At 53.5% G+C, this 26,077-nt stretch overlaps 1 protein-coding gene across 1 annotated transcript; it reads right to left on the bottom strand.

The window, feature by feature from the left end:
* Positions 1–989: 989 nt before the first annotated feature.
* Positions 990–23,958, bottom strand: LOC101556011 (radial spoke head 10 homolog B). The gene is made up of 19 exons (XM_055136926.1): positions 23,717–23,958; positions 22,833–22,908; positions 21,465–21,533; positions 19,681–19,854; positions 18,245–18,330; positions 17,369–17,489; positions 14,546–14,722; positions 13,398–13,557; positions 12,024–12,145; positions 10,720–10,909; positions 9,853–9,973; positions 8,927–9,006; positions 8,707–8,855; positions 8,178–8,285; positions 6,372–6,515; positions 4,007–4,105; positions 3,197–3,290; positions 1,936–2,152; positions 990–1,161 (listed from the first exon to the last, which is right to left on the bottom strand). Exons 1-19 carry the CDS (start codon positions 23,956–23,958, stop codon positions 990–992), a joined length of 2,601 nt encoding a protein of 866 aa, XP_054992901.1.
* Positions 23,959–26,077: the final 2,119 nt, after the last annotated feature.

The raw sequence follows: 26,077 nt of genomic DNA, 5'->3' as shown, positions 1-26,077 counted from the left end.
TGCCTTGGGAGCTGGTCAGTGTGGCCCTCCCCCTGTCACGGCTCACTCTGCTTCCAGCCTGTGGTTCAGCTCGGGGGCACTCGCCTCGGCGATTCAGGCCCACAGCAGTAGGTCTTGGGCTTGGAGGGAGTGTCCAGGATCATACTTTCCTAAAATGGGTCTCGTGTGTGGCTGGTGCTTTGGTTTCCGACTGTGTCCAGTGTCTCACTGGTGGCCGGAGCCGTCTGTGGCCTGACCTTATTCCCCTCTGCTGTTTCCTCCCTGGGCGGCTCCCGAGCTGCAGTCGAGCCTTTCTCTGCACTCACACCCTGCAAGCAGTTGTTCGCTTTAAGTTCTAGTTAGTGTTACTTGTTCCCATGGCTTGGTGTCACCTCCTGTGTGTCCTTTCCCGTCTGTTTCCGTCCTTTGCCCTGGTTGTAAGATGCGTCTCTTGCACAGAGGAACTGGACGTTGAGTCTGTTCAAGCTGACTGGTTCTGGGGCGGGTGACAGGTTCTGATCCCTGATTTATTTGCTCTGTCCCCCACCGCCGACTTTTGTGTTTGCCTGGCTTTTCTCTCTTCCCATTTGATGGTGGATTGGAATTTGCTTCCTTCTGCCGAGTTTGGCAGTTAGCAACGGTGTTTCTAACAAGATGCTCAGCTTTCTCACAGAGGTTCAGAGCCTCTGTAGCCACCCCTCACACTGCAGCCCACCTTGGGCCCCCTTGGGAATAGCGGGGGATGGGGACACGCTCGGGATTGGTTCCCTGGCCGAGGAAGGGGGAACAGCAGGAATGGCTTCACCCAACTCCCCGCCCTCTTGTCAGCTTCTCGAGATTCTCACAGAATCACGAGTCCATACTTTGATTCTATGAACATCAGAATGTTTGTACTCGGAGTTCAGGGGCTCGGGGGTTCAGGGGAGGCGGACGGTGCAGCACACAAGCCCCACAGACCTGCCGCTTGGGGGCGTGCTTTATTGATCGGGAACCGGCCCCACTGGCCTGCCTCACTTTCTCCTCCTCCTGCTGGGGCCAGCCTTGCTGGGCTGAGTCACCAGTGGCTCCTCCTTGGGGGGGCTCTGCGTGAAGCTCACAGACGTGGTGACCGTGTCCTTGATGGTATTGATGTCCAGCTCGTAGTCCTGTCTCCTGGACTCCTCCTCCTTGAGGCTCTGCAGCCTGTAACAGACAGGGTGATGTCTCCAGCACCCAGCCTAACGTAGAGTCAGCCAGAGGCCGACCAGCGGGACAAATCCATGATCTAAAACTACTCGCCAAGCCCTTCACTCTAGCTGAGCACCTGGAGCAAGAGTATAGCAGGTAGGGTGTTTGTCGGTGTCACCCCAAACAGCAAACAAGCACCTCCTCAGGGTCCAGGAGATACCTCAGAGGGACCCGGGTTCAGTTCCCGGCACTGCGCGGCCCTTAGCACTACAGGGCTCGAGCAGCACTATTCCGCCGTAACCCCAGAAAAACTAAGGCAACAGATCACAGAAGTTTTGGCTTTGGGACCACACCTGATGGTGCTCAAGGACTTACTCCTGGCTCTGTGCTCAGGAGTGACCCTTGGTGGTGCTCGGGGGACCATATGCAGTGCCAGAACAGAAAGGTTCAGCTTACTCCCTAGACTCTCAAAGGTTTGCTAAAATACATTTCCAATTTCTTGTTGGTTTCTTTTTTGGGGGCAAACTTGCTGCTGCTGGGGATTAAGCCTGAGGTTTGGCACACACCCACCCCGTCCCCACATCCCCACACACAGACCAGCAGGCGTGGCCCTGCCCCGCACCCCCCCTCCCCCCCCCCCCCCGCCCAGGTGGGCTTGCAGAGTCTGCTCCAGGCCAGACACTGAGCCAAGTCGGCATGTGCCCTGCACTCTCCTCTCCTGATGGAGCCCCGCCCCAGGCCTTGCCCGGGGTCCCCAGGGGAGGTGGGGGTGGCACTGGCCGCCCTGACCTGGCTTCCAGCTCCTCGTCCTCCTGCCGCTCCTGCCCGGCCAGGGCCTCGAGGCGCAGCCGGTTCTCTTTCACCTTCTCCTTGACAATCTCGTCGTGCCTGTGCGCAGGGAAGAGCGTGTCCACGAAGAACGTGTGCATGTTGCTGAGCCACGCGTTCAGCTGCTCCTTCAGCTCGTCCTTCTCCGGGGCTTCATCCCTGAACTTCTCACTTTTCTCTGGAAGGACGTTTAAGAGGGGCATCACTGCTGCCCTGTGGGGCTGTGGCGCCTGCTCGCTCCGGTGCCTGGGGGACCCCGAAACTAAAAGTGTTGGGCCTTAGCTGTGCCCAGTCTTTCCGCAGAGCTCTGTTCTCCTAAAGTAAAGGGCTGACATATTTTGGTTTTCTGGAATTTCAGAAAATTCATAATTCCCATATTTCTGGGAAGACACCCCTTGGTTTTGCTTAAGCTGTCCTGAAAGATAACCTTTTTGAGGTCAGAGATCATGCAGGGTAAAGGTGCTCGCCATGCATGCAGCCATGCCTGGTTCCATTCCCTGACCACGTAGGCCCCCCAGCACAGCCAGGAATAACTCTTGAGCATTGCCAGGTATGGCCCCCGAACCCCCAAAGTAAAAGCAGAGGCAGTTTCCATGAAGAAGATGGTAACAGATGGTGCAGGGGAACTACACTGCAGTGCCATGCGGGAACTGCTCAGATGAGGCCTCTGCAGGCAGCTGGGGGCTCCCAAGGCAGAGCTGGGCAGGGGAGCAGGTGGACGAGCCCTGGGGAAGGACCCTCAGTGAGGCCACAGTGTCTGGAGTCACGTGGTGAGCACTAACCAGCCTGGCCATCTCCCAGTCAGAGGCACGGCACATCTGAAGCGTCTGTGACATGCAGCAGTTTGCAGATACTAAGGGTCTATATATTAAAAGACTCTAGGGGCTGGAGCGGTAGTACAGCGGGTAGGGCATTTGTCTTGCAAGTCACTGACCCGGGTTCAATCCTCATATGATCCCACGAACATCACCAGGAATATTCCTGAGTGGAGAGCCAGGAATAACCCCTGAGCATTGCTGGGTGTGACCCAAAAAAAAAAAACCAGGGCTCCTCTTCGGGGAACTGGAGACCTAGAACAAGTGTTCGGGTAGTGGCTTGCCTTGGTGAACAGCCCCTGGACCCCGCGCCGGAAGTGGTCCCGGAGCACAGAGCCAGGAGTAAGCCCCAAGCACCATTAGGCATGGGCTTCCCAAATAAAGGGTAAATAAATAATAAAAAATACCTTTTGAAGGGAAAAAGAAAGTCATCCCTTTCCCTGAAGTCATGTAATTAATCTTGGGTATTCTTTCTTCGCTGAGAGACTGCCGGGCAACAGGCTTTCAGAGGGGAAGAACATCACAGGTTATTTCCATGTCGCCAGGGAACGAGACTGATGGTCCACTTCATCTCCTTATAGTCACCTTGGCTTCCTGTGAAGCCTGTTTTGCTGATTTAGCCTGGTGAGAGGCTGATGTCCGTGCTACTAGGGAAGTGAGCAGCGCTGGCTCCCTGGGAGCAAGTGCAGGTGAGAGGATACCCGGGGCTGCTGGCCCCTGCTGCTCACCGTCCCCATGCCCATGCCCCTCACTCTTCTGCCAGACCCACTTCCTGTCCCCTCAGCCATGGCACTCGCTCCCTCAGCCCCTCACCCCCAGCTCATGCCTGCAGAAGGCCAGTGTGTCCTTCAAGTGCCCTTCAGCCTGGGCACCAGCAGGCCTGCGGGACCTAGGGGACGAGGGCACAGCCTTGCATCCCCACCTGCCTCAGGGGCCTCCTGCTGACCCTCCCACCCTGGCTGGCCCCAGGCACCCCCACTGCTTCCTGTCTCCTCACACACAGCAACAGCATCACAGCCGCACCACCTCAGAAGACATGCGCTCCTCTCTCCACGCATGGGGACTGGGCCAGCTGCTTCCTGTGCCTTGGTTTCCTCCTGCCAGCCAGGCGGCCCTTGGCAAACCCTCTGCTAACACGGATGTTCGCCGTGACCATGCCTGCTCAGCTGGTCACCACAGTCGCACCTCAGCGCCCTCTCGAGCGCCTGGCTCAGTACCTCAGATTTCTTGACTTGGCTGACGTCAACCTTGCTTGAGGAGGACAAGTTGCAGTCGTGCAGGACATCAGAGTCCTGGCTGGGCACGGCACTGGCATTCTGGGGGTCAAGAACACACACGGGCTCAAACACATGCAGGCTCACCGGGCTGGTGGTCTGGGGGGCAAGAACACACGGGCTCCCAATCGCCACCCTGCCCATGGCTCACTTTCACAGGCTCGTCCCCAGTCCCCCACTCATGAGAATGAATCCACTGAAAAACCCAGGTATGTGGGACTTGTGACTGAAATCTCCAGGCTCACATGAAGTTGGGAATGGGCCCCTCTGTACACCTCCCTGTGCTGCTGGGTCCCCGGCAGTCATGGCCACTAACTGCCTCTGGGTGCCAGATAAGTGTATTAACAGCTGTGAGTAGAGAATCACAAGTGACTCTCAGAAGAGAGCAACACACTGCAGAGATGCCTTCGGACCCCCAAATCACCATCCAGTTAAAAAATTTGACTCCTGCTCTAGCATCCTATTTAAAATTTTAGAATTCTTGAACATCTCATACTTTATGCCACTGATATACCAAGAGTAGCACAGCACATTTGAAGGAGTGTAAGGTAGAAGGCAACCAATCTTTATTAAAAAATAATCATATGAGCTGGAGTGATAGCACAGTGGGTAGGGCGTTTGCCTTGTACGCGGCTGACCCGGGTTCGATTCCCTGCATCCCATATGGTCCCCTGAGCACTGCGAGGAGTAATTCTTGAGTGTAGAGCCAGGAGTAACCCCTGTGCATTTCCAGGTGTGACCCAAAAAGCAAAATATATATATATATGTAGCACTGCACTGTCATCCTGTTGTTCACCGATTTGCTTGAGCAGGCACCAGTAACATCTCCATTGTGAGACTTGTTGTTACTGTTTTAGGCATATCGAATACGCCACAGGTAGCTTGCCAGGCTCTGCCGTGTGGGCGGGATACTTTTGGTAGCTTGCTGGGCTCTCCAAGAGGGACAAGGAATTGAACCCGAGTCGACTGCATGCAAGGCAAACACCCTACCTGCTGTGCTATCGCTCTAGTCCACATACATATATATATATATATATATGTATATATATATATGTATACATATATGTGTGTATATATATGTGTATATATATATATATATATATATATGCACACACACAAGGCTCAACCTGTAAAACATGTTAGTGATTTCACACATTTTCCTCTAAGGAAAGCTTTTTGGATCATTTTCAGTCGATTATTCATAGCAAGCAATACAAAATAAATTATTTAGCATCTGTCTTTGACGCAGGCTTGGGTAGTGGTGGGAAATTTCAAAATAATGATGGTAGGAAGGAGTAATAGTGGGGGGGTTGGTGTTGGAGTATTGAATGTAATCAATTATTGTGAACAACTTTATGAAAATAAAATTTTAAAAAATTTTTAAAAATCAAAAGTACACACACAGCTCACAGGGCTGAAGGTCTGGCAGGGCAAGAACACACGGGCTCACTGGCTGGGGGTCTGGGGACAAGAACCCACACAGCTCCCGGTTGCTGTGGAGACCCCACACAGTGTAAGGGCCGCAGTCCATAACACCACACAGCACCTGCAGTGAGGCCCCAGAGGGGTCCTGCACCCACTTGTCACCCCCACCCATCACCCCATGGAGCAGCTCTTGTCCCTGCTGGGTCGACCTCTCCCCCCGGTGTCTGGGTCAGGGCGCTTCTGAGAGCCTCACACCCAGACCTGAGTCAACTCAAGGCAGCTTGTGGCCCTGGAGGCAGTGGTGTCGGCACCTGTAGGCGGTGCTGTGGTCAATGATGTGGACAATGAACTCCTGGACGTGAATATGGAGCCCCAGTGCCTGTGGCATGGGGCAGGGAGGTCTGCTCTGGCGCAAAGACCCTTGGTGGTGGCTCTGAAGAATTCCTAGATGGGGGTTCCAGGGCCCCACCAGCCCTCTGTGGCCCCACATGACTGACCCCAGCTTAGAACCTTCAGGCCCCTGTAGCACCCACCCCTGCTCAGGGCCTTCCTGCCCATTCCTCAGACTCCTCTAATCTTCTGAGAGGTCAGCCAAGCCCTTACTCTGACAAGGGAGGGAGAGGGGAGAGGGAGGGAAAAGGGAGGGGTGAGACAAGGGGGAAGGGGGTGAGAAGGATAAGGGGAAAGGGAGAGGAAGAAAGGGGAAGGAGTGAGGAGAAAGGTGGGGGGGAGAGTGGAAGGAGTTAAGAGGGGAGGAAGGGGAGAGGAGAGGAGGGGAAGGGAGAGGGGAGAGGAAGTGGAGAGGGAAGGGAGAGGAGAGGAGTGGAGGGGGGGGAGTGGAGAGGGGGGAGAGGGGAAAGGTGACCGCACACCTGGGGCTCACCTGGGTCAGGAGGGTGTGGATGCTCCCGTACCTGCTCCCGGGCAGGTCCTCATTGAGGGTATGGGTGTGGGTCTTGGCCACCTGGCTGGTGACAGAGAAGCACGCGAAGCTTAAGAGGGCTTCGAAGAACTCGAGGAAAACCAGCTGCAAGACAAGGACACAGGTGGGGCCTGAGGCACGTCCCTGGATGGGGCTGGACAGTGGTCCCGGCTCCGGGCAGCAGATGCAGCACCTGACCGTCAGCTCCCTGAGCGTTGCCTCAGCGTGTTTCCTCCTCGGGAGGCTGAGCAGGCCCCAGGCATGAGGGCTTCGGGTTCGGTCCCCACCACCAGTCCACGTGCGAACACCACAGCAGGAGCATGGCAGGGGTGGTGCTCCCCAACCCCCGTGCACGGTGCAGAGCCCCACCTGAGGAACGGCCTGTGGCCTAGTAAGCTCCATGCCCAAGTGGGGGGTGTGACCCCAACATCACAGCAAGGACTCGGGTTGGGGGACACTTTTAAAACATGGATCTGGGGGTCCAAGCAATTGCACACACACGGTCAGGCCCCTGAGCACTGACTAGGAGGAGCCACTGAGCACAGGTATGGCTCACCCCGCAGAGACATCAGCAAACCCAAAAGGTATTTTCAACAATTTCCTTTAAGATTATTTGTTTGGTTTTGCACCACACCCAAGGTGCTCAGGACTTACCAGGCTCTGCGCTCAGGGAGTGCTCCTGGGGGCTCAGGAGACGTATGTGACACTGGGCCTCAAACCGGGGTCAGCCTCGTGCAAGGCCAGCACCCCGCCTGCTGGACTATGGCTGTGGCCACTACCAGGCCAAGATCTCCATCTAAGCGAGCACGAGAGGGGATCTGCATCTGGCTGAGCCGCCCCCTCGGTCACCAAGGGTGGCCTCTGCCCGGGGCTTCATGTCGCCCATCCCACACCTGTCTTGTCAGTCCTGAACATGGATCAGCACGAAGCACCAGGACATCAACAGTCTTACGGGGGGTGGCGGGGACACTCCAGGAAGGCTGTGATGTCCCCCACTGGAGTGAGAGGTCTAGACAGAAAGTGGGTCCCAGGAGCTGGGCCAGAGAACGAGGCAACGAGGGACACCGAGGGACAGAGCTTGCTCAGGGTTGAGGACTGAGAGAACATTTTCCAAAAAAAAATTTTTTTTTAAGTTTTTGGGTCACACTGGAAGATGCTCAGGAGTCACTCCTGGCTCTGCACTCAGAGTTTACTCCTGGTGGTGCATGGTGCCAGGGGTGTGGGGAAACCATATGGAATACCAGGAATTTTTTTTCTTTTTGGGTCACACTCAGCAATGCTCAGGGTTCTCCTGGCTCTGCACTCAGAAATCACTCCTGGTGGTACTTGGGGGACCCTATGGGATGCCGGGGATTGAACCCCGGTTGGCCGCATGCAAGGCAAATGCCCTCCCCACTGCACTATTGCTCTGGCCACTTTTCCCAATGTTTTAACTGGCTATTTCTGGTTCAGGAGATGGCACTGCCAGTGGGTGTGGGACAGAGGGGCAGGGCAGAGGGCGAAGCTGTCCTGTCTGGCCTAGGAATCTTCTTGGGGCCAGAACAGCAAGTCTGCAGGGAGGGCGCCTGACTTGCATATGGCTAACCAGGTCCATCCCTGGCACCCCACATGGTGCCCCTAGGGCCCCACAAGGAGTGAGCCCTGAGCACAGCTGGGTGTGGCTCCGAAACAAGAAAGAACAGAAACAACATCCTCAGCCCCCTCGGTTCCGAGCTCCAGGGCCAGCCCGACCACAGGGCGGAGTCCGCACGGCCGCATGCTGCAAACCTCCAGTTCAAAGTTGCTGTCGGTTCCGTCGTGCATGAAGGGATTGTCCTCGGCTATCACCTCCATAAACTTGGATGCCGTCAGCTCCTTATTTATCATCCTGAAGTCCTGGAGGAGAGAAACAGCTGTTCCTTAGGCCCCGCCACAGGGAGAGGCTCCTTCTGAGGGTTCTGCCGGTGCAGCAGACCACCCCATCCCTCTAGAGGCTCCCGTGTCCCACCCCCTTCCAGAAAACACTCAGTGTCCCTGCCCCCCCAGAACCAGCCTTCTCAGAGGGAACAGCCCCTCATGCCTGGGGCTCCAGGGCAGCCTCATGCTTTGGGGGGTGCAGTACTAGCCACTGTGGGAAATAGGGTCCAGGGAATGATGAAAGAACAGACGGGAGTGGGGGGACACAGCCAGGGACAGAGCCGGTGGGGCGAGGGCCTCTGGGAGCCAAGCAGAGGCGTGGGTGACAGCCCGAGCTCCAGCGCGGCTGGGAGAAGGACTCAGGTACAGGCACACGGGACGTCCCGAGCACCGCAACCACCTTCAGCATCCAGAGGAAGCGTCGAGTGCTCATCGTCAACTCGTGGGGAGGGGCTGCACTGGGCATGCAGTGGGCCGTGTAGATCTCCCAACTCCTGTCGATGTAGTTCATTGAGTAGAGCGTGCGCTGATGCCCAACGAATAAGTTGCCTAAACCCAGAAGGTGGCAGTCAGTACTGAGGTCGAGGGTGCCCGTCTGAGGGTCCAGGGCCGCAGCTCACCTCTCACGCGGCAGGCGTTGGGGTGGATGTTCTCAGCCATCAGTTTGGTGAAACACAGGAAGAGGGAGGGGCTCCTGTTCCTGGGATCAGAGACAGGTGTGAGCACCCCTCCCTGAGTCGGGGTGCATTAGTAACCCGCATCTAATGAGAGGGACAGAGCAAGAGGACACCCTGGCTGACACCCACTGGCTGTAGGACTAAAGCCGCAGCCTCCATCCCTAGCTGCCTGCTTCCCACGCTTCTTTCCCAAAGCCTCCCTGGGATGAGGCAGCAGCAAAACGGAGAAAAGTCTTGCAAAATCACGGGTCAAGGTGCTTCACCAGGTCAAGGTCGTAGGGTGGGAGAGGCAGAGTCGGGGCCTTCTATGCAGCCCACCCTGGGTCCATCCCTGCATCTCACGGTCTCCCCAGCACCGCTGGGCTGGCCCAGCACCACATGGCCCTCACACTCAAGTGCCAGCCTCACTGGTAGATGGAGCTCGGCAGTTGCTGGGCCAGAGAAGGGACGTCAGCTGGGGAGCCGGGGAAACCCTGACCACACCCCCGTGGGGTGATGAATGCTGCCCCCTGACTCTCAGCCAGGGACCCAGAGGGACTTTGGGCAGATGCTGTGGGACTCTGGGAAGTAAACTCACAAAGTAAAAAAGATTTTGGTTTTTTGTTTGTTTGGGAACAACACCCTGCAATGCTCAGGGGTTACTCTTGGCTGTGCACCAGAAATTACTCCTGGTGATGCTTAGAGGACCACATAGGATGCTGGGGATCGAACCTGGGCCAGCTGCATGCTAGGCCGGTGCCCCCCGTGCTGTCTCTCCAGCCTGGTTCCCGTTTAGAATCTGGCATCAGGGTTTGCGATTGTATCTGTGGCCAACCTTTGTTTCCAGGTCGTGGCGGAGAGAGCCGAGGCACGAGCAGCACGGTACTCACTGGTACTCCCTGTGGTGGATGTGGTAAGCCAGCTGCAGGAGGTAGCCCAAGAATGTCCGCAGCAGGATGGTGGTGAACGGGGAGTGAATGGCTTCCACAGGTATGTCATCGGAGTTGTTGGCTGGAATCGGGACCGGAGAGAGGCTTACTTACTGGTGCCCAGAGTCTGTTTCATCTGCTCCTGGTGCAGTCAGAGAAGAGCCCTGAGTTATGTCTTTCCCTCAAGAATGCTCTCACGCGGGGCCAGAGCAACAGTCCAGCAGGGAGGGAGCTTGCCTGGCACTCAGCTGACCCGAGTTCTATCCCTGGCACTCGGTATGGTGCCTCCGATCACCACCAGGAGTGATTCCTGAGTGCAAACCCAAAAGAATGCTCTCACAGGAGGGAGAAACCACAGTCCACAGCCCTCATGCAGCCACGCATGGAAATAAGAGCCCCCAACGCTGATCTTCGGGGACCCCCTCACAGTGCTGTGGCACAGATGGCACCCAGCCACTGGTACATGACTTAGGCTGCCGTTTGTGCTGCTGTCTGAGTGCAAGAAGGCCAAGGAGTGCTCTATCCTCTTCACAGCTGGTCACTGCACGGTATGAATTTACCAAACTCAAGCCAAGACTAGGCTGCGCCTTCCTGAAGGCTGCTCAGCTCTTCCGCTCGGCTCCTCACCTGCCTCTTTGGGTGATTTCACCCCGTCTCGGGGCCGTCAGCCTGAGGGTGGAGGGGAGGCCACAGGCCCTGCCAGGGAATCCCCTGGGAGTGTCTGCAGAAGGGGCTCTGTGGCGGGCTGTGTTTCTGGGCCACGCTCCCAGCCTGCAGGAGCTCCCACGGTCTCTGCCAGGGAACACGCAGGAGCGCCCGTAAGCTCACCCCAGAGGACCCGGTCCATGTCAGCCAGAGTGATTTGGTGGTGGTGGAACCTGCAATCTTTCAGAAACCTCCAGAAGTGGAGCTTCGTCATCAGAAAAGTGTTATCCAGGGAGTGGTCGCAGCCCAGGCTGCTGTAGAAGCTGTAGATCCTCCGCAGCTCCGTGATGTTCCTCAAGACGGCAAATTCCACCTGGGGAGAGATGCCACGCTGGTCTCATCCCTCTGACGGGGTGGGCGCCCGGTGCAGGCCGGGCCTGCGCAGTCAGGAGGAGCTCTGGGCTCCCCAAAGGAGAAGATGTATATATGAAGGGAAACCGACAAGGGGCTTGCTCCATTGTTCACTGAGCATGTTGTGTATTGGTCTGCAATCAGTCTCGAGGAGCACTGGAGGGCCCTGGAGAGCCGACGGGCAAGGCTCCGTGAGAAGAGGGAGGATAAGCCGGCCCGGGCCGAGCCGTGCTGGCACAGACACAGAAGTGGGAAGATGCTGGCTGCATTCTGGGGATTCTCATCTGCTTGTACGTTCTGTTTTCTGAGTTCCGGACCCGTCACATGGCTATGAAATTAGAAGAAGTGAGGGAGCTTCTGGAGTGTCCACGGGACCCTGGCTCAGGCCAGGCGTGTGGCTCCACGGCTGAACACTTGCCTGGACACCAATTATGGTCACCCAACCTTCATGTTTGCTTATTTTGGGGGGGTCATACCCAGTAGTGTTCCAGACTTACACTCTCTTGGGGGGGGCCAGGGAGCACACTTCACGATGCTCAGGGGTTACTCCTGGCTTGGGGATCACTCCTGGTAGTGCTCAGGGAACCATATGGGATGCTGGGACCAAAACTGGGTCGGCTGTGTGCAAGGCAAATGCCTACTTGCTGTGCTCTTTCCAGCCTTTCAGGACTTACTCTTGACTCTGTGCTCAGGGACACTCCTGGCAGCTCAGGAGACCCTGCGGGGTGCTGGGGATCGAACTCATCAGGCAGGCATGTGCACAACAAGTGTCCTGCCCTCTGTCCTGTCTCTCCCGATCCCTAATCAGAGTCCAGGCCCTGGCAGCCCGTGAGCATCCCCAGCAGAATGATGGTCAGAGCAGAGTGATGGTCAGAGTAGGTGACCACAACCCGGGCTCCCACAGGAGCCCTGGGCTCTGGTCATTCCTCCATCCTTCCATCCCTGCTCTCTCCTGCACCTCAGTGGACAGCAAATGCAGAGACATCACAAACATCCCAGGAGGGAGAGATCCGCGGCTCTGGCCACCTAGAAAGTCGGGGACTTGCTTCTCATCCGAGACTCCCCCCGGATCTCACCTGCTTCTTCTCCTGTGGCTGGTCTTTCTCAGGGTACCTACTCAGCAGCGCGGTGAGGTCCAGTTCAATGTTTGACCCTAACACCGACTCACTGGAGCTACCATCAAGCTTTCTGACAATTTCTAGAAGATGAAGACAGATAGAAGGGGACTGGGTTAGCTGGGGGGAACGGCGTGTACACCCTCCAGCGTTATGCCAGGATGATTTCCCGCCCATGAAATATGGGAGTATTCACAAACCCTATTAAGAAAGCATTTGCTGCAGCTAGAGCAATAGCTCAGCCGGTAGGGCATTTGCCTCGCATGTAGCCAACATGCATTCGAACCCCGACATTCCATATGGTCCCTTGAGCACTGCCAGGAGTAATTCCTGAGTGTAGAACCAGGAGTAACTCTTGAGCATCACCGGGTGTGACCACCAAACCCCAAGAAAAGCCAATTTAAAAAGTCTGTAAAGGGTTGACCCGAGTAAACTGGGTCAGATCAGAGTTAAGTGTTCTGTCACTGGCAGGGACCTTTGCTTCTTGTCAGCTGACTAGATCGTAACATTTTCATCTGTTAGGAGAGGGATCCCTGAAACCTTGCACTGCTTCATAGTTTCCTAGTGGGGCAGGATCTGAGAAACCATTTCCCAGTTTTTAATTTGGGATACAGTTGTTAAAATATTTCTTACCTCGGACTTCCTAATTAGTGAAGATGGAAAATGTTTGCTTATTTGTACAAACCATTTTTTCAGTAGAAAAAAAAATAAAAATAAAAAGTAGGAAAGGAAAGGAAAGGAAAGGAAAGGAAAGGAAAGGAAAGGAAAGGAAAGGAAAGGAAAGGAAAGGAAAGGAAAGGAAAGGAAAGGAAAGGAAAGGAAAGGAAAGGAAAGGAAAGGAAAGGAAAGGAAAGGAAAGGAAAGGAAAGGAAAGGAAAGGAAAGGAAAGGAAAGGAAAGGAAAGGAAAGGAAAGGAAGCATTTACTGGGCCAGGGAGATTGTACGGGGGTTAAGGCACTAGTCTTGCATCCACCAACCCTGGTTCGAATCCCCAGCACTGCAAATGGTCATCCCAGCACACAAGGGATCACTCCTGATAAAAGAGCCAGAAGCACGCTCTGAACACCACCGGGCGTGGTAAAAGCCCACCTTCACCCCCAAAATAAGGAAAGCATTTACTGGTGTTGGTTGGAGAGATGACTCAGGGGCCAGCGTGCATGATTAACAGGGGGAGCTCCAGTTCCTTCCTGGGTGCCAGCAGTCTGTACCCCCATCCCACCATGAAAGCTCACGGACATGTGGACCAGCGGGAGTGCTAAGATGATGCAGAGGCGTGGAGTCCCTGGAGGGGGAGGGTAGAGACGAGGCGCCTCCCCAGCGGGCACAGCTCCCTACCTGCCGTGATGGTGGAGCCACCCCTCGGGCACCAGTGGAGCAATTCTGTGCACGGGTCCAGGGAATGGACTAATTCCATCTGAAGCTCTGGAAAGTCTGCTATCACGTCATTGCAGAACAGGCCGTTGTACACGCGTCCATTCTTGAAAGTCAGTCGGCCCTACAGGTGGAAAATGTCTTTGTGCAGATTGTAAAAGTTACTTTTTGTTTGGTTGGTTGTTTGGGGGCCATACCCAGCAGTGCTCAGGGCTTACTCCTTCCTGGCTCTGTGCTCTGGGAGCACTTCAGGAGGACTCGGGGTGGGGGAGCCATTTGGGATGTCAGGGATTGAACCCAGGCCATGTGTAAGGCCAGCACCCTCCCCACTGTGCTAGAGCTCCAGCCTCCGAGTAGGAAAGTTTCCTTCAACAGTTCTGGCAAAAACGCCTCCACTGCTGTCTCAGGTGGGGTTGCGTTTGTCTGTTGAGACACATGCTGAGCCCACATCTGATGGGGTGCCAGGGGCCCCACGTCACTCTGTAAAGCCTCTCCTCTCCCCTCCTCTCACTCTCTCTGACCCACCCCTCTCTCCAGCCCTGAGAACCCTCATGCCACTAACTGAGGCTGAAGGGCCAGCAGAAGGCCTCTCACCACACCCCAACTCTCTTGCTATCTGTGAAACCTAGGCCAACCATCAGTCAGTGAAACTGAAGACAAGGAGCTAGTTTCTCTCTCTGCTCTGCTTCACCTCCGCGTGGTCTGTGGGTGAGACACCTAAAGCCACAGCATTCTTGCGATCATGAGAGAGGGTCATTCGAGGGCACAGCTGACTCGGTGATCTTCTACGGGGTGGTCACCAGAAGGCAGACCTTGGTAGCACTGAGATGCTGAATCAAATCCTGACGCTCACATTATTCTTTATCATTTATGGAAGATGAAGCTAGATTTTCTATAACTTGCAACCACACACACCCACACCCCCATAACCTAAGAACCTCTAAAGATACAGAAAATTTATGGATAAAGATACAGAAAAATATGTGAATTATCAAATTCATATAACCATCTTAAGCAAATAGTAAGTCACACCTTGGAGGAGCTGGGGGCAGCTGTACCTCGGGCCGCTTTACAGAAGGGTTAACCTGGCGCCCTTCTAGGCCAACACTCACCAGACCATGCTTTTTATTGGAGACCCATGCCCCTTCATAGATGGCGCCGCTGGCATAGTAAAACTTCCCATGGCCGTGACGACACCCATTCACAAACTCTCCCACATATTCATTTCTCAGAGGATACTGGGAGTTGGGGATTCTCTTGAGAAACCACGTGTGTGTTCCAAAGCCATTCTAAAAAGAAAGCAAACACAGGACAGGATGCTTTATGTAGTGACAGAGGATGAGAACTCCCTCCTTCAACCTGAAAACTGAATACTTCAATTAGGTACAGCCCAGGCACCTGGGAATAGTACAGGAGGGAGGGTGTTTGCCTTGCGCACAGCCAACCTGGTCTCCACCCTCCTGCATCTCATAGAGCCCCCAAGCACTGCCAGGAGTGATTCCTGAGTGCAGAACCAGGAGTCAGCCCAAAAACAAACCAAAAAAAAATAAGCTTTGGATCAGATACAATGACTTATTTGAAGGGGCAGTGGCTATGCCTGGGGGTTCAGTGTCCGCTACCTCCAGGCCTGACTTTTGTTCTAGGGAAACGACTTAAGTCCTCTGCATTTAACCCATAAAATAGAAATAATTCCCAGCCTGCAAATTGGATGCAAAAATTATATATAAAGTATGTGGATTGATTATTTCACATACTATTTTTTATTATAAACATTGATTTAAAATATCCCTTCCTCAGGGCTGGAGTGATAGCACAGTGGGTAGGGCATTTGCCTTGCACGCGTCCGACCTGGGTTCAAATCCCAGCATCCCATATGGTCCCCTGAGCACCACCAGGGGTGATTCTTGAGTGCATGAGCCAGGAGTGACCCCTGTGCATTGCTGGGTGTGACCCAAAAAGCAAAAAAAAAAAAAAAAAACCCAAATAAAATAAATAAAATATCCTTTCCTCAATCTTTTTTTTGGCTTTTTTTGGATTTTGGGGTCACACCTGGCAATACTCAGGGGTTACTCCTGGATCTGCACTCAGGGATCACTCCTAGCAGTTCTCAGGAGATCATATAGAATGCTGGGGATCAAACCCTGGGTCAGTGTGTACAAGGCAAATGCTCTACCCACTGTCCTATCGCGCTGACCCTCCTCGATTCTTCTTTCCAGATATTCCGTGGATTTTAGAATTCATTTTGTATTTTTCCCAGGCACCTATAACCGTATTACACTAAATCAATATATTATGTATACATATAATGATATGCACAATTTTTTTCAACAATGGGGTGAAATCTCTGGGTAAAGACCCAAGGAACTGGAAGCAGGAATTTGAAGGGATGTCCTTCTGATAAAAAATGAAATTTAAAAATTGTTAGTATCAGGGCTGGAGCGATAGCACAGCAGCAAACGCAGGTTCGATTCCCAGCATCCCATATGGTCCCCCAGCACCGCCAGGAGTGATTCCCGAGTGCAGAGCCAGGAGTAACCCCTGTGCATTACTGGCTGTGATGCAAAGAAAAAAAAATTGCTAGTACCTAGAAAATTAAGCAAACTTCTTTTTGTCACTAATTTTTGCTCTCTTTATGTCTTTCTTAACATGCTGACAAATATTAAGCAATTTCCTACTTTAAGGAAATTTATCACCTTCAGAATAATAAAATAAATAAAATAAAGAGCTGTCGTCCACCCACACTCACAGCAGCAAGTAAAGCGTGGAAGCAACCTTCGAGTCGTGATAAGTACTCTGTGACACAGGCTCTCCCCGAGTGGAATGTAACTCCACTCTAAGGAAAAAATTCTGGGTGGGGAAGGCTGGACAATGGGCTGAGTACTTCTTTCACATGAGGGAAGATAAGTCTGAGCCCCCAAGTACCGCCCAGAGCAACCAGCACTGAAGTGGGAGTACCTCTGAGCACCACTGGCTGCGCCCCCCAAATGAAACTTTAGTAATTAATGTGCAACTATCATCCCACTTGAAAGGTTAAGTTCTTTCCCTGCAAACCTGCCACTGCTGGGACCCTCATTTCTTCTGTACAGTACAGCCAAGGAGGGCGCACAGGAGGAGGGAAAGGAAGTAACTGCTTATAGAAAGAGGAATCCGACTGTATTTCAGATGGAGTGACAATCCATGTTCTTAAGGAAAAAGAGGGACTGTGGTGATAGTACAGCAGGGAGGGTGTTTGCCTTGTCATGGCCAACCCGAGTTCCATCGCCAGCAGCCCATACGATCCCCTGAGCACTGCCAAGAATAATTTCTGAGTGCAGAACCAGGCATAAGTCCTTAGCACCACTGAGTGTGGCGCCCAACAAACAAAAAAGGCACAAAGATTCTATGAAAAGTGCCTAGAACGATTATGTGAGTTTAGCAAGGTCTCAGAATATGAGAGTAGCATGGTCCAGCAGAAAATCCTAGCTGTCTAAATGATATAAATTTATTGTTTTTCTTCTCAGTATCAGAAATATGGTATTTTGGGGTGGGGGGGGCGCACCCAGTGATGCTCAGGGGTTACTCCTGGCTCTGTGCACAGGAATTACTCCTAGAGCTGCTTGGGGGAACCAATGAGATGTGGGACCAAGCCTGGGTTGGTTGCAAGCAAGGCAAGCACCCTCCCCACTGCACTTTCACTCCGGTCCAGAAATATGTCACTTTCGACATTAAAAGCATCTTGGTCCCTATAGGACGACCCCAGTAAACCATGGACTTGCCAATGGTTAGAAACTAGCTGGTGTGAAACCTTTAGGGAAAATAATAATAACAAAAGAACAAGAGTTTGTCATTTGAGTTTCTACACTTCACGGAATTTGAATCTCAGGTTGCCAGCAAACCTACTGTGTGTGAGGGGGACTGGGGACGGAGCCCTGCCTATGAGACAGGCCGGGCAGTACCTGGACCCCCCTTTCCCACTGGCCGGTGTACTCTTCATTCTTCGTCAGCCACCGCATCCTGCCCTCCCCGTGGCGCATGTTGTTCTCCCACTGACCTTCGTAGATATTTCCAGAATTGTAGCTAGGAACAAAAAAAAAAAAAAAGCAAAGCAGTTAAAATCAGTGTGGGACTAAAAAAAACAAAAATCAGTGTGGGACTACACAGAAACTGTAAACCATTAGCTCACTGATGTTCTTCCATATGTCCTCTCAGAGAGCTAGCTCAGGGCCAGAGAGAACATGCAGCTCATCCAGTTCTGATTCGGGCACCATGTATGGTCCCCTGAGCAGGGCCAGGAGGAAGCCCTGAGCACTTCCAGGTGTGGCCCACCCTTGCCCACCCACCCCCTCAAGAGAAGAAAGAATGGGGTCAGAGTGATAGTATAGCGGGTGTGGCATTTGCCTTGCATGCAGCCCACCTGGGTCCAATCCCCGGCATACCATATGGTCCCCCAACCGCTGCCAAGAGTAATTCCTGAGCACAGAGCCAGGAGTAACCCCTGAGCATCGCTGGTGTGACCCAAAAAGCAAAAAAAAAAAAAAAAAGAAGGAAGAAAACTTGCCAATAATGTACCCCCCAGCACTGCCTGGTAAGGCCCCGGCAGCTGTCAAGCACAGACTCTGGAGGAGGGGCCCAGAGTGTCCCCCACCCAACAAAAAGAAAATGTACAAGTCACGATAGAGACGCAAGAATGGAGAGGACACAGAGCAATCCACGAATGTGGAAGGGTGCGCTGGCTTCACTCAGCATTCTGGGCGGGAGAGATGGAGTCAGGGTGGGGAGGGCCTTCGCCACACCTGCAGAGAGGGAGGCGCAGCTGCAGCCGTCACACCTACCATCTTATGCCCCAGCCTGTTTTGACGTTGTATTCCCAGTCTCCCTCGTACCAGGAGGTGCCCTCCTGATTGAAGTGGATGGAGCCCTGAAATGAACATGGGGAAAGCAGCCTCAGCAAGCCAGCGCTGTCCTCTCAGAAGGCACCAGACAGGCAGGCAAGAGACCGGCTTCGGCTTCACTGTCTCAGAGTCAAGGAAAGGGCACAGTAGCCAATGAGCGCTGATCCTGAGTGGCAGGCAGGTACCACATCAGGGCCAGGAGGGAAGGAGCACCCCAGTCTCTTTTCTCCTGGCCAGTGACCGACAGACATCAGACCCTGCACAGCGCACCCAGAGCAAGGCAAGTGGTGTCCATATGCCTGGGCACCGTCTCCTGCACAGAGCCCTTTCTGCTGCAACCAGGGCACTCCCTGCCTGATCGTGCCCAACCCTAGTGGGCACGATGCAGCCTGGCCTGGATGACTCCTCCAGGACACAGGCCAAGGGGACAGAACTTAACCCAGGCTCCTTTCTTATCTGGGCATGGAGTGTACATGTGTGTGTGTGTCCACATGTGTGCATGTGTGTGCTATTCCTCTGGGTGGGGAGTGTGCATGTGTGTGCATGTCCATGTGGGCGCATGCATGTGTATGCTGTTCCTCTGGGTGGGGGTGTGCATGTATGTGCATGATCACATGTGCTTCTGGTACATGTGTGTGTTGCTCCTCTCCCTGGATCTCCCAGGCAGCTTCCAGGCGCTCTGTCATGAGTCAGCCCTGCCCCAACTGTCTGAAGGGTGGCTGCAGAGTCTGGACCATGTCGTAGGGGAATGGAGGGGAGCACTGCATGCTGAGCTGCACAGCACGGGGCGGGAGGAGCAGGGAGGTGGCGGGGCTTGATGGGTCTGAGCCGTGAGTACACCAAGGAGGAAGGTGGGAGTAGATGGGGCCTCACCGCGCACTCCTCTTCTCCTGAGACATGTCTGGCCCCTGGGTTGGAGGCAAACGTTCACTGAGCCACAGTCAGAAAGGCATTAGTTTGAATCAACTTCTTTTATTTTTTTATTTTTATTTTTTTTGCTTTTTGGGTCACACCAGCGATGCTCAGGGGTTACTCCTGGCTTTGCACTCAGGAATTACTCCTGGTGGTGCTTGGGGGACCATATGGGATGCCGGAGATTGAACCCGGGTCAGCCGCATGCAAGGCAAATGCCCTACCCGCTGTGCTATCGCTCCGGCCCCTCAACTTCTTTTAGATTTTTCACCAGCTTAAACCTCCCAGTTTAAGAAGCAAGGAGCTGGACCACAGCTCCCTCCATGCTGATCCCCTCTCTTGCACAGGGTGATGGGGGGCGAAGGAAATTTCAGGACCCACCAGGGTTGAATCTCCAAGCTGGGGACTGCACCTCCCCACCCTCAGCCCTGTTCATGTGGGGGTCCCGTAGCCATCTCACCCACCTTTCCGTGCCTCTTGCTGTAGCACCAGTGACCAATGTAGGACACGGGGTGTGTACTGCACGTGAACACACCAAACCCATTCCTCAGAGCATTGGTCACCTCCCCTTCATACGTGCTGCCGTCTGGCCATGTGTATATGCCATGGTTCATGGGCATGTTCTTCACAAACTCCCCCTAAGACAAAACAGCCATAAGGGTGATGGAGGCCTCAGACCTGTGAGAAACTGAACAATCCGGGGTACATTGCTCGACTGACTACACATGTCTGCCTGTGGTCACATGTCTGACCCCTCCCTCGCTTCGGCTACCCAAGTCCGCCCATGGTCACGTATTTGCGCCCTGGCTCTGGTGCATGTGTCCGAATGGCTGCAGCTACTCACACCAACCAGACAGTGGCTGGGCTGAGAACGAGACGCTCTCTCAGAGGGCCGGGCAGTGCTCGGAGTGGCTTTAAAAATACACTTTCCATGGCCAGAGTGATAGTGCAGCAGGTAAGGTGTTTGCCTTCTGTGTGGTGGACCTGGGTTTAATCCCCGACACCCCATATAGTTCCCAAGCTCCACCATGAGTGACCCCTGAGTGTAAAGCCAGGAGTAAGCTCTGAGCACTACTGAGGGTGGCCCCCCAAACCCCAAAAAAATCAAATAAACAAATAATTAAATAAAAGTACACTTTCTGCTCAACAAGCAGTCAGTAAAAGGGGAATGCGGGGGCTGGAGTGATAGCACAGTGGGTAGGGCGTTTGCCTTGCATGCAGCTGACCTGGGTTCGATTCCCAGAATCCCATATGGTCCCCCAAGCACCGCCAGGAGTAATTCCTGAGTGCATGAGCCAGGAGTAACCCCTGTGCATCTCTGGGTGTGACCCAAAAAGCAAAAGCAAAAAGGGGGTGGAATCCAGATGAAGGGAGAGTGTAATTTCTGAAAACTAAAGGCATAAGAGAGAGCAGAGAATGAGCAACCTGTATTTGTGAACTGCACCCCAGAACCTGACTCCCGAGATAACACACAGAAGGAAAAGGCAGTGACAAGCAGCAGAGGCCCTGCAGGAACCAGCTTCTCTCCCTCACACCTTTGGGCCTGGGAGCTTGAGGCCCTGCAGAAACCAGCTCTGTCTCATGCCTCTGGGTGTGAGCGCTCAATTCCTTCCCTTTTGGCTCTGGGCCACCCCTAGTGGTGCACAGGGCGACTCCCAACTTGCTGCATAGGCTCACTCCAGGTGATACTTGAGGACTGTGTTCTGCACACAAAGCCTGTACGTCAGTCTTCTGAGCATGGCTCCAGCCTGAGAACTTTCTATCTTTTTTTTTTTTTCTGTGGTTTTTGGGCCACATCTGGCGATGCTCAGGGGTTACTCCTGGCTCTGCACTCAGGAATTATTCCTGGCAGTGTTTGAGGAACCACATGGGGTGCCAGGGATTGAACCCAGGTTGGGCACATGCAGGGCAAGCACCCTCACTGCTGTTATCGCTCTGGCCCCCTGGGAACTTTTTTTTCTTTAAACTTTTTGGGCCATACCAGTGATGCTCAGGGATTACTCCTGGCTCTGCACTCAGTAATTACTGCTGGTGGTGCTTGGGGAAAAATATGGGATGCCGGGAATTGAACCTGGGTTGGCCATGTGCAAGGCAATGCCCTACCTGTTGTGCTATCGCTCCGGTCCCCTTGGGAATTTTCTTAACCCTTGTGAATCCCTTATGTGGAAATGGAAGTTTACCTCGGGAATTTAATCGCTAATTTCACAATCTCTGTTATTGCTCATAATAATCGCATTCTATGGTTTACCTCGTACTTCAGTCCATCGGCCCAAATATATGTCCCAGATCCGTGCATGAGCCCCTCTGAGAACATGCCCTGAAAAAGAGAATGGAGGCCGAGAGACAGCAGAGGGTGTGAGGCGCTGGCCTGGTATGTGGCCAACCCCAGGCACTCCATCGGCACCACCCCACCAGGAGGACCCTGAGTACACAGCCAGGAGCAGGCACTGACCATTGCCAGGTATGGCCCCCAAACACTAACATATAGTAGTGTGTGTGTGTGTGTGTGTGTGTGTGTGTGTGTGTGTGTGTGTGTGTGTGATCCCGTTGCTCATTGATATGTTCGAGTGGACACCAGTAACTCTCCATTGTAAGACTTGTGAGTCTGAAGAAAATATGGAGGTGCTGGGGAGAGAGCTGAGGGGACGGGCCACCAGGCCAGTTCAGTCCTCCAGCACCACCAGGTCAGAGCACCACTGTCCAGATTCCCTGAGCACTGCCGGGGAGCCCCCCAGAAGGGATATGACAAAGGAAATATAGTCACGGAGAAAAGGGTAGTGGGAGATGCTCCAACCCAGAGGCGTGTCCCATGTCAGTGCTCCCAGCACCTTTGGGCACCTGGCCTGGCCCCTGCACTGTGCTAAGGCCCAGCGGGGTTGTTCTGGGTGCTGTTACAAGGACACTCGTTCCACATGGGGACCACGGGCAGCCTGGTGTGCTCAGGGAGATGCTCTTGGGGTGAGAGGGCACAGCTGGACCTGCCAAGCATGGCCAGGCCCAGGCCATGGCACTTTCCTTGCAGGGGCTGCTTTCGGCTGTGCTCTGGCCTGGCAGGGCCCCGTGTTCTTTTTTTTTTTTTTTTGCTTTTTGTGTCACACCTGGTGATGCACAGGGGTTACTCCTGACTCTGCACTCAGGAATTACCCTTGACGGTGCTCAGGGGACTATATGGGATGATGCTGGGATTCGAACCCGGATTGGCCGTGTGCAAGGCAAATGCCCTACCTGCTGTGCTATCGCTCCAGCCCCAGGGGGCCGCGTGTTCTACAACGGTAGAGCACAGGCCTGTCACCAGAAAGTGTACCAGCAGGTGAGACTCCACAGTGCGGCCTGCAAACTGAATGCTTTTGTGTCACAGTGCAGCCTGTCCCTTCAAGGAATGCTATTTGGGAAGAGGAGGGGGCTGGAATTCTGTTTGTGGCTTTCTGTCCTTACCTTAAGCTATCTGTAGGACGAATGAAAATCCCAGACAAAAAAAGGGAGTTCACGTAACTCCCAGATATGGCCACGTTTTTACCTCAAATATGGGCTGGGGTCAAGCTAAAATTTCTCAGAAGAGGCAAAAGCCAAACCACTACCCACTGGCTCCTGAGCAGGGCTGGGCCGGGTGACTCACGCGGTAGGTGCAGCCTCCTTGGAAGACCGCAAAGCCTTCTCCCTCGTACAGGCCTCGGACTTTCTCCCCTTCGTAGCTGCAGAGACATGCAGTGTATGCCAGTGAGTACCATGACGGGAGGCCGGGAACACTGAGCCCGGCAGAGGGATGTTTCCCAGACACCTACTCAGAGAGTAGTTCCCCCATACACACCTGCAGCGCACCCTAACCCAGAGCATGTGACCCCTGGAAGCCCCCTGCAGAGGCAACCTGCAAGCACCACACAGAAACAACAGTGGCGTCAGGGGGGCAGCGAGGAGGATGGGAAAACAGACTAAACCGAAAATGAGGCACCAGGGATGCACCTTGTATTTTGAGGCCCCAAGACGTGCCCTGGCACCGCAAGGCCCCGTCCCCCAGCACTGCCAGGAGTGGCCCCAATAAAACAATGGAAATATGAGATGATCCAATGACACTGTTGTCATCTGCCCCACGGAGACACAGACACTTATCCGAGAGGTTACGGGCACCCCTCTTCACAAGCACGGGCTCTGCCTACAGGTCTCTGAAGACACTTGGACAAAGCCACTGCGGGCTGTGTGCAGTGGAGTACTACACTGCTGTGATGAAGAGGAAATTGCCTTTGGCAGAAAATGATGATCTTCAACTGGTGACACTAAGTGAAGTCAGGCAGGAAGTGACTATTTCCTCACACAGACGGGCAAAGCAGCCAAACCAACTGGTGACACTTGCCAGGCTGAGGGTCTTGTGGTGGCGGGGACAGGGATAAAGGAGTGACAAGCCCTGAAATTCTAGAGAGCTGGGAAGGAAGGATAATTTCCGTGTTCAAAGTGGTGGTGGGGGAGGTGGTTTCCCGAAGAGCCCAGAGGGGACAGGTGCGGTACCTTTCCACGATAAGCTTGGTCAGGATGGGCTCTTCATAATGCAGAGCGTCCTCACTCAGCTGACTCTCCTTCTCCACGTCTCTCAGTGTCTCCCTAAGCACTTCCGAGGGCTGGGCCGAGGCCGAAGGCTGCGTGGCAGCACTGCCGTCCGGTCTGATGGGCTCGGGGTAGTCCGTGGGAGAGGAGGGCGAGCGCGCAGACTTGTCGCTTCTCTTGTCACCTTTTTTCTTTTCTTTCACCATCTTCCCCAGAAAGCCAGTTTAGGGTAAGAAGGACCAAGCAATTCCTTTGGTTGAAAGCTACTGATCTCAAGGCACAGATGAGTTTTATCTGAAAAATTTTTTTAAAAGGCTCTTTGTTTAGAGAATGTCTGCGGGCCTGGCACGCTGCAGCTCAGACGGCTCTGAAGAAGCAAGGCCGAGGGAGGCGAGCAAACACTGGACGAGCTCAGTCAACTCTGGCACACAGAAACAACAAAGGGAATGGCTGGTGTCCGATGATGACAAGCTCCAGATTTCAATTACAGAACTGAAATTACCAGGCACTAAGAGCAGTGGGTGAGGGGACAAAGAAAAGGACTAGAAGAACCAGAACCATAAGCTAGCAGGGAGGGCGCTTGCCTTGCACACATCCAATCCAGGCTCGATCTCTGGCATCCCGTATGGTCCCCTGAGCCACGCCAGGAGTGATTCCTGAATTCAGAGCCAGGATTAAATCCTGAGCACTGCTGTGGCCCCCAAACAAGCAACAACAACAAAAATCAAATAAATGGACTGAAAAGAACATAGGAGCCATGGTGGAATGGTCTGGGTGCTTTGTTGGTGGTGGGGTGTAATAAATTCATGCATCAAAACCATAAACATGGGGCTGGAGTGAAGTACAGCAGGTAAGGAGTTTGCCTTGCACATGGCTGACCTGGCTTCGATCCCTGGCATGCCTTAGGGTCCCCTAAGCACTGCCAGTAAGCCCTGAACATCACTGGGTTTGTTCCCAAAATAACAGTAGCAAAACACATAAACATTAACTCTATTGTAACCAAATTACCCGAACTACAATTTGTTTTGTTTCGGGACACAGCTGGGCTGGAGCAATAGCGCAACAGGTAGAGAATTTGCCTTGCACATAGCCGACCCGGGTTCGATTCCTCTGTCCCTCTCGGAGAGCCTGGTAAGCTACAGAGAGTATCCCGCCCACACGGCAGAGCCTAGCAAGCTCCCCGTGGCGTATTCGATATGCCAAAAACAGTAACAAGTCTCACAATGGAGACGTTACTGGTGCCCTCTTGAACAAATTGATGAACAATGGGACGACAGTGCTACAGTGCTACAGTGGGACACAGCTGGCTTACGATTTCCTACTCTGTGCTCAGGTCACTACTGGCAGGGCTTGGGCGGGTCTTATGTGGTTGTTACAGATTGAACCTGAGTTGGCTGTGTCCAAGACAAGCACCTTACTCTCTCCAGTCTCCAAACTACAGTTTTTGGTAAAAGCTTCCAAATACTAACGTTCCATGGTAGTTAAAATTCTAGGTCTAAAATATAGTTTTTGTGTTTTGGGGCCACACCTGGTGATACTTAAGGGTTACTCCTGGTTCTGCACTCAAGGATCACTCCTGACAGTGCTAAGGCATGATAGGTGGACCATCTGGGATGCTGGGGATCAAACCCAAACAGGCTGTTTCCAAGGCAAGCACCCTACCCGCTGTACTTGCAGCCCTCGTTCTTAGTTTTTTTTTTTTTTTTTCTTTTTGGGTCACACCCAGCGATGCTCAGGGGTTACTCCTGGCTTTGCACTCAGGAATTACTCCTGGCGGTGCTTGGGGGACCATATGGGATGCCGGGGATCGAACCCGGGTCGGCCGCGTGCAAGGCAAACGCCCTACCCGCTGTGCTATCGCTCCGGCCCCACCTCGTTCTTAGTTTTGTGTGTGTATGGGACATACCAAAAATTTTACTATTATCCTTAGAGCCTGAAACCAGGACTGCCATCCCATTTATACAGAGTACTATGGTCTTGCTATTGGCATTGGATGCTCCTGTGCCTTGTTTTGGTTTGGGGGCCACACCTGGTGGTGGTCAGGGCTTATCTGGCTCTATGCTCAGGAAAACACACCTGGCGGGCTCTGGGTACTATATGGGGTACTGGGTATCAAACCCAGGTTGGCCACGGGCAAAGCAAGTTAACCTACCTGCTGTACAATCACCGTAGCACTGTGTTGTTTTTGTTTGGTGGATACACCTGGCAGAGCTCAGGGATGCCAGGAATCAAACCCGGTTGACTATGTATAAGGCAAGTGCCCTCCCTGCTGTACTAACTCTCTAGCCTCTCTACTTTATTTTTTTTTCTTTTTGGGTCACACCT

Source organism: Sorex araneus, chromosome 4 (assembly GCF_027595985.1).
Source record: "Sorex araneus isolate mSorAra2 chromosome 4, mSorAra2.pri, whole genome shotgun sequence".
In the NCBI taxonomy this organism is placed as follows: Eukaryota; Metazoa; Chordata; class Mammalia; order Eulipotyphla; family Soricidae; genus Sorex; species Sorex araneus.
Note: the sequence above shows the minus strand (reverse complement) of the source record. Positions and strands in the feature narration are given on the sequence as shown.

What these genes read in the sequence shown, in the direction of transcription:
- LOC101556011 (XM_055136926.1), bottom strand. Translation starts at nt 23,958, where the DNA reads ATGGTGAAAGAAAAGAAAAAAGGTGACAAGAGAAGCGACAAGTCTGCG. An exon ending in ACCAAGCTTATCGTGGAAAG is followed by an intron (nt 22,909 to 23,716) that starts GTACCGCACCTG and finishes ATGTCTCTGCAG; the next exon opens with CTACGAAGGGGAGAAAGTCC. An exon ending in CCGATGGACTGAAGTACGAG is followed by an intron (nt 19,855 to 21,464) that starts GTAAACCATAGA and finishes GTTTTGTCTTAG; the next exon opens with GGGGAGTTTGTGAAGAACAT.